Source organism: Cherax quadricarinatus, chromosome 57 (genome assembly GCF_038502225.1).
Source record: "Cherax quadricarinatus isolate ZL_2023a chromosome 57, ASM3850222v1, whole genome shotgun sequence".
Taxonomy (NCBI): domain Eukaryota; kingdom Metazoa; phylum Arthropoda; class Malacostraca; order Decapoda; family Parastacidae; genus Cherax; species Cherax quadricarinatus.
This window is the reverse complement of record NC_091348.1, coordinates 11,195,950-11,211,558: the sequence shown is the minus strand read 5'-3', so window position 1 is coordinate 11,211,558 and position 15,609 is coordinate 11,195,950. Positions and strand designations below refer to the sequence as shown.

General features: G+C 44.2%; 1 protein-coding gene across 3 annotated transcripts in view; it reads left to right on the top strand.

Annotated features, from left to right (window-relative positions):
- LOC128693388 (uncharacterized) overlaps positions 1 to 15,609 on the top strand; it is an 831,955-nt gene that overhangs the window by 754,886 nt on the left and 61,460 nt on the right. For all 3 annotated transcript variants that reach the window (XM_070097363.1, XM_070097364.1, XM_070097362.1), the window contains 2 exons: positions 6,468 to 6,944; positions 8,210 to 8,388. In XM_070097363.1, the coding sequence (XP_069953464.1) occupies positions 6,468 to 6,944; positions 8,210 to 8,388 (656 nt within the window). The remainder of the gene's footprint in view (positions 1 to 6,467; positions 6,945 to 8,209; positions 8,389 to 15,609) is intronic.

Below are 15,609 nucleotides of genomic sequence, written 5' to 3'. Positions count from 1 at the left end.
GGGGATGGTGGTGGTGGTGGTGGTGGTGGTGGTAGTGGTGGTGGGGATTTTGAGGATGGTGATAGTGGTAGTGGTGGTGGTGGGGATGGTGGTAGTGGTAGTGGTGGTTGTGGTGGGGATGGTGGTAGTGGTGGTGGGGATTTTGAGGATGGTGATAGTGGTAGTGGTGGTGGATGGTGGGGATAGTGGTAATGGTATTGGTGGTGGTGGTAGTGGGGATTTTGAGGATGGTGATAGTGGTAGTGGTGGTGGTGGGGATGGTGGTAGAGGTGGTGGTGGTGGGGATGGTGGTAATGGTAGTGGTGGTAGTGGTAGTGGTGGTGGTGAGGATGGTGGTAATGGTAGTGGTGGTAGTGGTGGTGGTGGTGGGGATTTTGAGGATGGTGATAGTGGTAGTGGTGGTGGTGGTGGGGATGGTGGTAGTGGTAGTGGTGGTGGGGATGGTGGTAGTGGTAGTGGTGGTGGTGGTGGGGATGGTGGAAGTGGTAGTGGTGGTGGTGGGAATGGTGGTAATGGTAGTGGTGGTGGTGGGGATGGTGGTTGTGGTAGTGGTGGTGTTGGGGATGGTGGTCGTGGTAGTGGTGGTGGTGGGGATGGTGGTAGTGGTAGTGGTGGTGGTAGGGGGTTGTGGTAGTGGTAGTGGTGGTGGTGGGGATGGTGGTTGCTACTACTGCTGGCAGCAGTAGTAATGCTACTACTGCTGGCAGCAGTAGTAATGCTACTACTGCTGGCAGCAGTAGTAGCATTACTACTAGTATCCCTTGGTCACTAGCATCCCTTGGTCACTAGCATCCCTTGGTCACTAGCATCCCTTGGTCACTAGCATCCCTTGGTGGTGGTGGGATGATGGTAGTGGTAGTGGTGGTGGGGATGGTGGTAGTGGTGGTGGTGGGATGGTGGTATTGGTAGTGGTGGTGGTGGTGGTGGAGATGGTGGTAGTGGTGGTGGTGAGGATGGTGGTAGTGGTAGTGGTAATGATGAGGATGGTGGTAGTGGTAGTGTTGGTGGTGGGGATGGTGGTAGTGGTAGTGGTGGTGGTGGGGATGGTGGTAGCGGTAATGGTGGTGGTGGGAATGGTGGTAGTGGTAGTGGTGGTGGTGAGGATGGTGGTAGTGGTAGTGGTGGTGGTGGGGATGGTGGTAGTGGTAGTGGTGGTGGTGGGGATGGTTGTTGTGGTAGTGGTGGTGGTGAGAATGGTGGTAGTGGTAGTGGTGGTGGTGAGGATGGTGGTAGTGGTAGTGGTGGTGGTGGGGATGGTGGTAGTGGTAGTGGTGGTGGTGGGGATGGTGGTAGTGGTGGTGGTGGGATGATGGTAGTGGTAGTGGTGGTGGGGATGGTGGTAGTGGTAGTGGTGGTAGTGAGATGGTGGTATTGGTAGTGGTTGTGGGGATGGTGGTAGTGGTGGTGGTGAGGATGGTGGTAGTGGTAGTGGTGGTGGTGAGGATGGTTGTAGTGGTAGTGGTGGTGGTGGGGATGGTGGTAGTGGCAGTGGTGGTGGTGGGATGATGGTAGTGGTAGTGGTGTTGGTGGTGGAGATGGTGGTAGTGGTAGTGGTGGTTGTGGTGGAGATGGTGGTAGTGGTAATGGTGGTGGTGGTGGGGATGGTGGTAGTGGTAGTGGTGGTGGTGGGGATGGTGGTAGTGGTAGTGGTGGTGGTGGGGATGGTGGTAGTGGTAGTGGTGGTGGTGTGAATGGTGGTAGTGGCAGTGGTGGTGGTGGGATGATGGTAGTGGTAGTGGTGTTGGTGGTGGAGATGGTGGTAGTGGTAGTGGTGGTTGTGGTGGAGATGGTGGTAGTGGTAATGGTGGTGGTGGTGGGGATGGTGGTAGTGGTAGTGGTGGTGGTGGGGATGGTGGTAGTGGTAGTGGTGGTGGTGGGGATGGTGGTAGTGGTCGTGGTGGTGGTGGGGATGGTGGTAGTGGTAGTGGTGGTGGTGGGGATGGTGGTAGTGATGGTGGTGGTGGTGGGGATGGTGGTAGTGGTAGTGGTGGTGGTGGGGTTGGTGGTAGTGATGGTGGTGGTGGTGGGGATGGTGGTAGTGGTAGTGGTGGTGGTGGGGATGGTGGTAGTGGTGGTGGTGGGGATGGTGGTAGTGGTAGTGGTGGTGGTGGGGATGGTGGTAGTGGTGGTGGTGGGGATGGTGGTAGTGGTGGTGGTGGGGATGGTGGTAGTGGTAGTGGTGGTGGTGGGGATGGTGGTAGTGGTGGTGGTGGGGATGGTGGTAGTGGTAGTGGTGGTGGTGGGGATGGTGGTAGTGGTAGTGGTGGTGGTGGGGATGGTGGTAGTGGTAGTGGTGGTGGTGGGGATGGTGGTAGTGGTAGTGGTGGTGGTGGGGATGGTGGTAGTGGTAGTGGTGGTGGTGGGGATGGTGGTAGTGGTAGTGGTGGTGGTGGGGATGGTGGTAGTGGTGGTGGTGGGGATGGTGGTAGTGGTAGTGGTGGTGGTGGGGATGGTGGTAGCATCAGTTTCACGGGTTGTTATAAGACTTCTGGCTGCTTATACAAATTATAACATTTCTTATAGTACACTACAATAAATTCCTCTGCCACTACACAATAAATTCCTCTGCCACTACACAATAAATTCCTCTGCCACTACACAATAAATTCCTCTGCCACTACACAATAAATTCCTCTGCCACTACACAATAAATTAGTCTGCCATCACCTAATAATAAATTCCCCTGTCACCACACAATAAATTTCCCTGCCACCACATAAATTTCCCTGCCACCACATAAATTTCCCTGCCACCACATAAATTTCCCTGCCACCACATAAATTTCCCTGCCACCACATAAATTTCCCTGCCACCACATAAATTTCCCTGCCACCACATAAATTTCCATGCCACCACATAAATTTCCCTTCCACCACATAAATTCCCTTGCCACCACATAAATTTCCCTGCCACCACATAAATTTCCCTTCCACCACATAAATTCCCTTGCCACCACATAAATTTCCCTGCCACCACATAAATTTCCCTGCCACCACATAAATTTCCCTGCTACCACATAAATTTCCCTGCCACCACATAAATTTCCCTGCCACCACATAAATTTCCCTGCTACCACATAAATTTCCATGCCACCACATAAATTTCCCTGCCACCACATAAATTTCCCTGCTACCACATAAATTTCCATGCCACCACATAAATTTCCCTGCCACCACATAAATTCCCTTGCCACATGTTACATTTCCCTGCTAAGACAAGAAATTCTAGGCCACCACATATATAATTTCCCCTGCCATCAACTTTTAATTTCCCTTCTTCCCTCAGCCGCCACCACCACCTCCAATATTCCACCACCATCATCACTACTACCACCACCACTATCGCCACCGCCAACACCACTATTACGCACACAGGTGTAGATATGGCCTGCACACCTGGCAGTAATGTGATAACCACTCATGATCGAGCAAAAAGACAGCAGAGAATGATGTATTCCGTTCACCAAAAATAATTATAATCATTATAATCAAGAAGAAGTGATTATAATCAAGAAGAAGTGATTATAATCAAGAAGAAGTGATTATAATCAAGAAGAAGTGATTATAATCAAGAAGAAGTGATTATAATCAAGAAGAAGTGATTATAATCAAGAAGAAGTGATTATAATCAAGAAGAAGTGATTATAATCAAGAAGAAGTGATTATAATCAAGAAGAAGTGATTATAATCAAGAAGAAGTGATTATAATCAAGAAGAAGTGATTATAATCAAGAAGAAGTGATTATAATCAAGAAGAAGTGATTATAATCAAGAAGAAGTGATTATAATCAAGAAGAAGTGATTATAATCAAGAAGAAGTGATTATAATCAAGAAGAAGTGATTATAATCAAGAAGAAGTGATTATAATCAAGAAGAAGTGATTATAATCAAGAAGAAGTGATTATAATCAAGAAGAAGTGATTATAATCAAGAAGAAGTGATTATAATCATGAAGAAGTGATTATAATCAAGAAGAAGTGATTATAATCAAGAAGAAGTGATTATAATCAAGAAGAAGTGATTATAATCAAGAAGAAGTGATTATAATCAAGAAGAAGTGATTATAATCAAGAAGAAGTGATTATAATCAAGAAGAAGTACCAACAATAAGCTGGTATTTACAACCTATATAGCCGATGTACAGTAGTTGTAGTTATATACAATAAGGCAAATGCAAGCATAAGACACGGTGAACTGTGGCGACCAGCAGGAAAGGAAAGGCTGCTAAAGCTACTTCACGAGTGTACCACATCGCTTCACAGCTCTGGCAGGCTTGTGATTGGTTGGTTGAACCAAAGTACTGGTATAATGACGGTGCTCGTGATCGTTAAACCCTTAGCATCTGGTTCACTGGTCGGGAGACATGTCTATATGAGTGTGTGACATACGCCGAATAAAATGTAATATACTCTTAGCATACCACAACCACCACCAGTAACTGTCCACCAACACCACTACCAATAACCCTCCACCACCAACATCACCACTAACTCACTACCACCACCACCATCACCACAACCACCACTACTACCATCGCTACCAATAACTCTACACCACTAACCCATCACCACCAACACCACCACCACCACCACTACCATCACCACCATCGCTACCATCACCACCATCGCTACCATCACCACCATCTCTACCAATAACCCTCCATTGAGAGACATGCAAACAGCAGTAGACACATACTGACAGCAGCAGACACTTCATAAGACATACTAAAATCAGCAGACACATACAGAAAGTATCTGGCAACACTGATAGCAACAAACACGCACTGTCAGCAAAATATTAGATTTTGCCAACGAAAGTGCCAATGCAATTAATTGCGCTACCACTCCCTCCTCCCGTTCTACCACGCCTTTCCCCCATCCCCTCTCAAATATAACCTGACTTCCCTTCTCCGGTGTGACTTGCTAATGGTCCAAGTCGGACAGAAACGTCGTCATAAGTTAAGATATCACACTGGTTATTATATTGTCTGTCTCTATATTCCTCAAAAAAAAAAAAACATTACATAGTATTTAAGAGAGTGACCGTAAGGCTGACCACATTGCATTTAATCTGATCATTATTTGTGCTTATACCAAACTGCCAGAAGTACTTGTAATTAAGCCTAAGCCTGGCTACTGCAACATCATACTGTTTCATAACAACCTGCTCTCTAAATATGCTTATCTATGTACATGTTATCATAGTTGTAGATCTACTGCTGCATTACTGTGACATTCAGATTCACAATTTACTTTTCTCAGTGTTATTACTGGCACATGCATGTCTAAGTTATATTCTATATTTCCCTTCAAGGTACTTTGTGTAACTTGTCAACTTTATCATGAAGGAGTAATTCAGTGTCTGATGGAATCTGTAACAACTGTACATCCATTCATCCATTCTTTATTATAATGTATATATTTGACTTTTTGAATGAACAAGTCACTAGAGTCATTATGTGAGTTAGGTGCCTTCAGTCATTATGTGAGTTACATGCCTTCAGTGATAATATAGAATCGTTAACTTCAGGGTCATTAGGATGGTAAACAATTTGGCTGGCAGTGTAGAAGCCCAAATGGAAATTGCTATACCTTACTCAACATAGTTGTTACAGTTGTAATCAAGGGAGGTGACAACAAGAGCGGATACAGACCTTCAAGCAGACTCCTGCTTAGATCCATTAGTTAATATTACCAACAGTTAAGAGAGACATTTCTTCTTGGCCAGTTGTCTTGGCAAATGATTTAAGGATGGAAATACTGGTGATGAGCTCCTTGGGGAGGAGGTTCTTGGAATGTGAATGAATACATTACCACGAAAGGCTGCAATACTCTTGTTGTCTACTGTGATACAGTTCGTGCAGGTTATGTAACTGAATATAATTGCATTTCACAATCAATTTAGGTGTGTTTAATTACTTTTAGACATTTAGTAAAGTTCATAGTGACATTGGGTCATTATTACGTGTCAGTAATAAGGATCTGATTTCATGAGATCAGTTATCACAAGGTGGGACTGTGTATCGGTTGTAATACGGGAAATTCACCAAACTGATTTAATCATCCCCCCAGGAAGGTTCCTTGATGCTGGTGAGGGGCTCTTGATCCGGGGAATTGGATCTGTGCTCCAGTTCCCTGAATTGAGCCTGAATACCTTCCACCCCCCAGACGCTGTATAATCCCGACGGGTTTAGCGCTCCCCATGATCATGATCATGATAATAATAATAATAATAATAATAATAATAATAATAATAATAATAATAATAATAATAATAATAATTTGTTATCAGTGACTTGTACTAATATAACATTACTTTTCTTCTCTCTCTCTCTCTCTCTCTCTCTCTCTCTCCCTCTCTCTCTCTCTCTCTCTCTCTCTCTCTCTCTCTCTCTCTCTCTCTCTCTCTCTCTCTCTCTCTCTCTCTCACCTCTCCGTCAACATGTCTACCTTCCTCCCCACCTTCAGACCCTCCTCAGTGCCATGAACCAGGTGAACACGAGGTGCTGGTGGTGGCCAACACCTCAGTCAGCCTCACCTGCCGGATGGACGCCCTCCCCACCCACCTCACCTTCACCTGGACTCTGGCAGACCCACCCACCGCCCACCAACCCACCCACGACCTCAGAGGCGGTATCATCACCGGAGACGCCCCGCCGCCCCGCCACCCAGGGCTCATCGACCTCACCCCAGGCCGCCCACCGGGGGCGGGGACGTGGGCGGCTCCTACGACCCGCCCTGGAGAGGCGCAGGGGTCGTGGGACGACCTCTTGAAGGAGACGCCGCCCACGGAAGGTCGTGTGGTGGAGCACCGAGTCCACCCACACGACCCACGGAGTTCCAGCGTTACTCTCACGCCCACGGCGCCCACGCAAGTGTTCTGCTACGCCCGCAACAGCGTGGGTCGTACCACGATCCCGTGTACATACCTGCTCACTCTTGTAGGTGAGTATCCCTTGGTGATGGTGAGTATCCCTTGGTGATGGTGAGTATCCCTTGGTGATGGTGAGCACCCCTTGGTGATGGTGAGTATCCCTTGGTGATGGTGAGTATCCCTTGGTGATGATGAGCACCCCTTGGTGATGGTGAGTATCCCTTGGTGATGGTGAGCACCCCTTGGTGATGGTGAGTATCCCTTAGTGATGGTGAGTATCCCTTGGTGATGGTGAGCATCCCATGGTAATACGGAGTATCCCTTGGTGATGGTGAGTATCCCTTGGTGATGGTGAGTATCCCTTGGTGATGGTGAGTATCCCTTGGTGATGGTGAGTGTCCCTTGGTGATGGTGAGTATCCCTTGGTGATGGTGAGTATACCGTGGTAATAGGGAGTATCCCGCGGTGATGATGAGTATCTCATGGTGATGGTGAGTATCCCTTGGTGATGGTGAGTATCCCGTGGTAATAGGGAGTATCCCTTGGTGATGGTGAGTATCCCTCGGTGATGGTGAGTATCCCTTGGTGATGGCGAGTATCCCTTGGTGATGGTGAGTGTCCCTTGGTGATGGTGAGTATCCCTTGGTGATGGTGAGTATCCCTTGGTGATGGTGAGTGTCCCTTGATGATGGTGAGTATCCCTTGGTGATGGCGAGTATCCCTTGGTGATGGTGAGTGTCCCTTGGTGATGGTGAGTGTCCCTTGGTGATGGTGAGTATCCCTTGGTGATGGTGAGTATCCCTTGGTGATGGTGAGTATACCGTGGTAATAGGGAGTATCCCGCGGTGATGATGAGTATTTCATGGTGATGGTGAGTATCCCTTGGTGATGGTGAGTATCCCTTGGTGATGGTGATTATTCCTTGGTCCTAGTGAGCATCCCTTGGTGTCAGTGAGTATCCCTTGATGATGATTATGTTTTGATGTTGCTGTGTATCCCTTGGAATACTGTAACTGCTCTCTCCAATGCATTAAATGTTCTTATGTGACTATAATAAATTCTGACTCTCTCTCTCTCTCTCTCTCTCTCTCTCTCTCTCTCTCTCTCTCTCTCTCTCTCTCTCTCTCTCTCTCTCTCTCTCTCTCTCTCTCTACCTCTCTCTCTACCTCTACCTCTCTCTCTACCTCTACCTCTCTCTACCTCTACCTCTCTCTACCTCTCTCTCTCTCTACCTCTCTCTCTCTCTCTACCTCAATCGCTATCATCACCACCACTACCACAATCATTACCACTACCACAATTATCACCACCACTACCACTAACTCGATATTCACAGATCCTCCTCAGCCAATCCGGGACTGCAACGTCACAGTAGTAGGCGTGACCCGACTCGAGGTCAAGTGTCATGACCTGGCCCCGACGGAGAGTGACCAGCAAGAGGTCACCGAGGTTCATCATGTACCTGGCATCAGCTTCGTCAGGTCATCTGGGGTCAGACCTACCACCAACCTGGAGGTAAGTTAGGTTACCAGAGTTCAGGTCCACCACCAACCTGAAGGTGAGTCTAGTCAAACCATACCACGGGTGGGGATAGAACCCGCGGTCAGAGAGTCTCAAAACTCCAGACCGTCGCGTTAGCCACTGGACCAGCTAGCCACAGTAAGATTCGTCCAACTAGGTATATTTCTACACCATAGGAAGGTTAGCATAGGCACCACTGTGGGTGCCACAGTGGGTGCCACAGTGGGTGCCACAGTGGGTGCCACAGTGGGTGCCACAGTGGGTGCCACAGTGGGTGCCACAGTGGGTGCCACAGTGGGTGCCACTGTGGGTGCCACAGTGGGTGCCACAGTGGGTGCCACATTGGGTGCCAAGGCAATCAGAGACCTGGGAGAAACCAATCATATGCCCTGAGCGTTAATGAGAAATTAGGGGTCAATACGACCTCCAGTCACCCTTCAGAGCCCTGAAGGTCGTGTCTGGTTACAGCGAGGTCGTAACTAGTCGAAGAAGTCATATAGTGGTCAGCACAGGTCAAAGAAAAAGTAGTACAAGGTCAGGGGAGGTCAAAGAAAAGGTTATATAAGATGAGTACAGGTCAAAGAAAATGTCGTAAGGTCAGGACAAGTCAAAAAAAAAGGTCGTACGAGTGAGTACAGGATAAAGAAAAGGTCGTACAAGGTCAGGTCAAAGAAAAGGTCGTAAAGGGTCAGGACAGGTCAAAGAAAAAGATATGACAGCTACATATGCCATCCAATACCAACATTATTATTATTATTATTATTATTATTATTATTATTATTATTATTATTATTATTATTATTATTATTATTATTATTATTATTATTATTAAGTCAATGTGACCTGACCTGACTAGGTTGGGTGCATTGGCTTAAGCCGGTGGGAGACTTGGACCTGCCCCGCATGGGCCAGTAGGCCTTCTGCAGTGTTCCTTCGTTCTTATGTTCTTCTTCTTCTTCTTCTTCTTCTTCTTCTTCTTCTTCTTATTATTATTATTATTATTATTATTATTATTATTATTATTATTATTATTATTAATATTGTTATCGTTGTTATTATTTTTATTTATGATTATTATTAGTAGTAGTTAGTAGTAGTACTGCAGTAATTTTCGCGCCGAAGCGGTAAACCCGTAAGGGTCTTAAAGCTCCCAGGAGCAGGAGTTTAACTCTAGTTCATTGGATCGAATAATAACTCGACAGTGGTTCTAATGGTTCAGGAAGGACGGAAACGACACAGCTTGATAATGGACCAATATGGACCGAAACATCACTTGATAGACCAGGATGGACCGAAACACCACTTGATAATGGACCAAGATGGACCGAAACATCACTTGATAATAAACCAGGATGGGCCGAAACATCACTTGATAATAAGAACATAAGAACGAAGGAACACTGCAGAAGGCCTACTGGCCCATGCGAGGCAGGTCCAAGTCTCCTACCGGCTTAAGCCAATGCACCCAACCTAGTCAGGTCAGGTCACATTGACTTAAGGGAGGAACACGGCAACCGACCTGTTAGCACAAGCTATCAGGTCCAACTCACACCCACCCACATCTACTCATGTATTTATCCAACCTATTTTTAAAGCTACACAACGTTCTGGCCTCTATAACGGTACTTGGGAGTTTGTTCCATCATCCACAACTCTATTACCAAACCAGTACTTTCCTATATCCTTCCTGAATCTGAATTTCCAACTTAAACCATTGCTGCGAGTCCTGTCTACTAGATATTTTCAGCACTATTTACATCCCTTTATTTATTCCTGTCTTCCATTATACACCTCAATCATATCCCCCTAATTCTACGTCTTTCTAGAGAGTGCAGATTGGGGCCCTTAGTCTATCCTCATAGGGGAGGTTTCTGATACATGGGATCAACTTTGTCATCCTCCTTTGTACATTTTTTCAGAGAATTTATATCATTCTGTAATGCAGTATTAAGACATGCAGCATAATCTAAATGAAGAGGCTAACCAAGATGTATAGAGTTGAAGAACAACCTGAGGACTCCTATTATTTATGCTTCTTGATATGAAGCCAAGGATTCTATTAGCTTTATTGCAGAACACTTATGCACTGTTGTCTTGGTTTCAGATTACTGCTAACCCAGAACTCTAATCTTTTCGCAATCCGTAATATTAAGATCTACATTTATTTGTTTTATATATGGCATGGTTATTGTCCTGTCAACATTTACAACTTTGCATGTCTATATTAAACTGCATCTGCCACTTCTCCGACCACTGCATCAGTCTATTCAAATCTTCCTGGAGTGCTCAGATGTCTCGTCAGAATGAATTCGACGTCCTATTTTTAGTGTCATCGGCAAACTTGCCGATGTCACTCTTTATACCCTCATCTATGTCGTTTATGTAGATTGTGAACAGCAGGGGCCCAGGCACTGACCCTATGGAACACCGCTCGTGACCTTCCCCACTCTGATTTCTCCCCATTTATGCAGACTGTCTGCTGCCTATTCTATTTGTCAACCATGCCTCTATCGGAAAGAATTTCTCCTCCTATTCCATGTGCTGAATTTTCCTCAATAGTCTCGATGCTTGGGACCCTGTCAAAAGCCCTTACTGGAAGTCTATATACACAATATCATATTCATTACCATGATCTGCCTCCTCAAATACCTTGAAGAAAGTTAATAAATTCGTAGGCAGGAACGCCTTTGTAAAACCATGCTGAGATTCGTTGATTAATTTATGCTTTTCAAGGTAGGTACGACTGCCTCAACAATTATTGATTCCATAAATTTTCCCACTATGAAGGTTAGGCATTGGTCTATAGTTCGAAGCTAAGGACCTGTCACCTGTTTTGAAAATAGGTATCACATTTGCCATTTCCACTTATCTGGCACTATGCCAGTTTGTAGTATATGTTGAAAGATTAGCCAAAGGTGTGCTAAAGCTCCTCTTTACATTCCTTTAGAACAGTGGTTCCCCCAAACTGAGGTAAATTACCCCTAGAAGGTAATTTAACCATTTTGGGAAGTGGTGGAGGGTGACAGAAAAAAGTTATGAATTCTGAAAATCAAAGAAAACAATGCAATTTACCCAGTATGAGGATTATTGTTAACTTTGTCTTAGTATATAAGTTATAAATTAAACTATTATAAGTAAAGTAATAAGTTAAACAAATAACAATAAACACAAAAACTAATATACAGTATTAAAAAGAAGAAATATATAGCTAAGTGTGTGGAAACAAAAGTATTTTGACAAGTATGCTTCAGGACAAAAGTCACTCAGTGCCCAGATCGACCTGTCAGTACGCGTCATTCACTTCCTGAGCTGCCTCTATTTCACACTGTCAGTTTATCTGTGAGCATCAGCCGAGGGTAGACATAGCTAAGTATGTATGTGTACTGCTTTGCAGTATATGAATTAGTATTTACCCTGTTACTGTAGATTTGTAGCTATAATTAATTTTTATAGTATAGTAACATGTGTGGTTCTTACGTTTTCAATGGTTTGCTAGGATTGTAGAGTATGCGAGGCTGTATACGTTCACGTTTAGCCATATATATCAATAATAACAACATTTTGTGAAAGGGGTAACATGCTTTATGTGGCATGTTAAATTGGGTAACAAGCTGAAAAAGTTTGGGAACCACTGCTTTAGAACCCTTGCATACAGTTCATCAGGGCCTGGGGATTTGTTAGGTTTTAATTTATCTATTTGCCTAAGGACCATGTCACTTGTGACCCTAATCGTGCACAGTTTATTATCGTCCTGTTCTACATAATTTATCATTACTGGAATATCGCTGGTATCCTCCTGTGTAAAAACTGAGAAGAAGTATGTGTTAAAAATTATACACATTTCCTTATCACTGTCAGTGAAGCTGACCCAGGAACTTTGAGTGGGCCTATCTTGTCCCTGATCTTACTTTTGTTTACCTGAAAGAATCCTTTTGGGTTAGTCTTCGATTCTCTTACAACTTTAAGCCTCATAAATCTCTTTTTGCTTTTCTAATTCCCTTTTTATTTCTCTCTTTAACTGAATACATCGATTTCTTAATTGCCCCTCTCCTCTTTTGTTGCCTATATATGCTCTCTTTTGACCAATCAGATATTTTGATCTATTGTTCATCAATTTAGGATCATTTTGTTTGATTTGATTTCCCTATTTGGAACATAATTTGACTTGGGAGGCAGCTGAACTATGCCCTGGAAGCATCATATCATCAGCCATCACCCCTACCTGACCCTTAGTCAGGTCATTCCAATTCAACCCACCTAGTAATTTTTCAGTCCTATGAAATCAATGAAAGCGAGTCAGGGACCAGAGACTTGATTGCCTTTATTAGGGAATTCCATGATATATTAAAACTGAGTGATTTGTGATCACTTTCCCCAAACTCATCATTAACCTCAGATTATTAATTGTGTTTCCCTACTGGCAGAACCAAGTCAAGGAGGTTGTTTCCCCTAGTTGGCTCTGTCACAAACTATTTTAAAAAACAATCCTGGATCGTATCAAGAAAAGTCACCTGACTCTAAATTTCCTGTCAAATTACTCAGTCAATCTGTCATAATTGAAATCTCCCATTAGCACAACATTTTCGTATGATTACCTTACAATTTCGTCCCATAGAAGTTTACTGCACTCCCCTATCAAGATTTGGGGCCTGTAAATCACACCCAAATTAGTTTTTCTCGGCCCTCGAAGCTGTAACCAAACAGATTCAGTGGCTGACCTTCCTAATTTAATATCTTGTCTAACACAATAATTTAAATTGTCTCTGACATGCATTCGCTACTCCACCACCTTTCCTGTTGACCCTGTCAGTGTGGAATAATTTATAGCCTTGTATGTGACATTCAGAGGGAATCTCTCTATCTTTCAGATTGAGCCAGGTCTCTGTTATAGCAATAATATCTATGTTTCACTTGCAATTAATCTTAGCTCGTCTATCTTATTTCTTGCACTCCTGCTATTAGTATAGTAAACCTTAAGGGAGCTAGTCCCTTGCTGCCCTCTGCTGTCCCCCTTTGTTTGCTGACCTGATCTATTGTCTTTATTTATAACTTCATGCTGAATGCCTTTTATACATTTACTGTTTCCAACCCTAGTGTTGCAACCTGCTTGTTTCCCACACACACCCATACCTCTATCTTCCATCAGTTTAAAATCATAGGCATTTCACCAATGGCCTTCTCAATCGAGTCTGCAAGTGCTACCACCCCAGCCCCAGAGAGATGTACCCCATCCCTTGCATACATATCATGTTTGCCATAAAAGTTGTTCCAGTTGTCAATGAATGGGATTGCAAGTTCCTTGCAGTATCTGTCTAGCCAGCAATTTACACCAATTGCCCTAGACAACCATTCATTTCCTACTCCCCTTCTAGCAAGATGCTACATATGATTGGGATCCCTCCCTTAGACTTAATGAAATCTATAGCTGACCTGTACTTATCTAGCAGCTCTTCTCTCCTACCCTTCCCAATATCATTTCCACCAGCACTGAGACAGATAATGGGCTTGTTCTCATTACCTGACATGATATTATCCAGCCTGTTGACAATGTCCCCAACACCAGCTCCAGGGAAGCACACTCTATCTCTCATCTTCTTATTCCTATTACAAAAAGCACGGTCAATATATCTTACCTGAGATTCACCAACCACAAGAATGCGCTTACCTCCATTAGCAGGGGCAGTAGTACCCTTACCTTCACTGGCCACTGAAGTACATTCATCCTGAAGAACAGAGAAGCGATTTCCTACCTTCAGATCTTCACTCTTAACTTTCCTTACTCTGATGCGCCTCCCATTACTGGTTACCACTCGCCACTTGTAGCAGGTGCTGGCTGCACCTCTGCTGGTAGCCATTGCTACCTCCCCACCTGCAGCCTCCTCGCGAGAGACAGACTGCACCTCACTGCTAGAAGCCTCATTCCCCACAACTCCAGCCACCTCACACTCTCTCCCAGACCCATTGGGAATGGACCTTCCAACCTCTAATCACCTCCTGGAGAAGCAAGACCTCCTCCTTCAACTCTCCAACCTCAATTTTTAAAACACTGCAGAAGCAAGCCATGCTTTGTAACCGTCCACGCTAATCCCCAAAGCAGCTCAGGGTCTCTGACCTCACGTGACGACTGACCACTGACCAAGATGGACCGAAACATCACTTGCTAATGGACCAAGATGGACCGTAACATCACTTGATAATGAACGAAGATGGACCGAAACATCACTTGATAATAAACCAGGATGGACCGAAACATCACTTGATAATGGACCAAGATGGACCGAAACATCACTTGATAATGAACCAAAATGGACCGAAACATCACTTGATAATGAACCAAGATGGACCGAAACATCACTTGATAATGGACCAAAATGGACCGAAACATCACTTGATAATGGACCACGATGGACCGAAACATCACTTGATAATGAACCAAGATGGACCGAAACATCACTTGATAATGGATCAAGATGAACCGAAACATCACTTGATAATGAACCAAAACGGACCGAAACATCACTTGATAATGAACCAAAATGGACCGAAACATCACTTGATAATGAACCAAAATGGATCCAAACATCACTTGATAATGGACCAAGATGGACCGAAACATCACTTGATAATGAACCAAAATGGACCGAAACATCACTTGATAATGGACCAAGATGGACCGAAACATCACTTGATAATGGACCAAGATGGACCGAAACATCACTTGATAATGGACCAAGATGGACCGAAACATCACTTGATAATAAACCAGGATGGACCAGGCATCACCTTGATAAACCAGGGATGGGTTAAAACATCTTCCGATAATGAAGAAAACGGACCGAAACATCACTTGACAATAAACCAGGATGGACCGAAACATCACTTGATAATGGACCAAGATGAACCGAAACATCACTTGATAATGAACCAAGATGAACCGAAACATCACGACTTAAACTGCGAATTTTAATTCAAATATAATTTTATATGAATTCCATTTAATAAATAGCAACTAAAATTTATAAACTTATTATTAAAAAAATAATTCCATATTTTCCGTAAACAAACGATAAATATAATCGGAAAAAATAATTCCATTATTTATTGGTTACGATTTTAGTTGTTTTTTTTTTTTTCTCCCGAATTTTATTTCAGTGGGAAAATAAATTCTGGTTTGTGTCCGACTGGACATAAATGGCGGGTTTAATATTGGTCGAG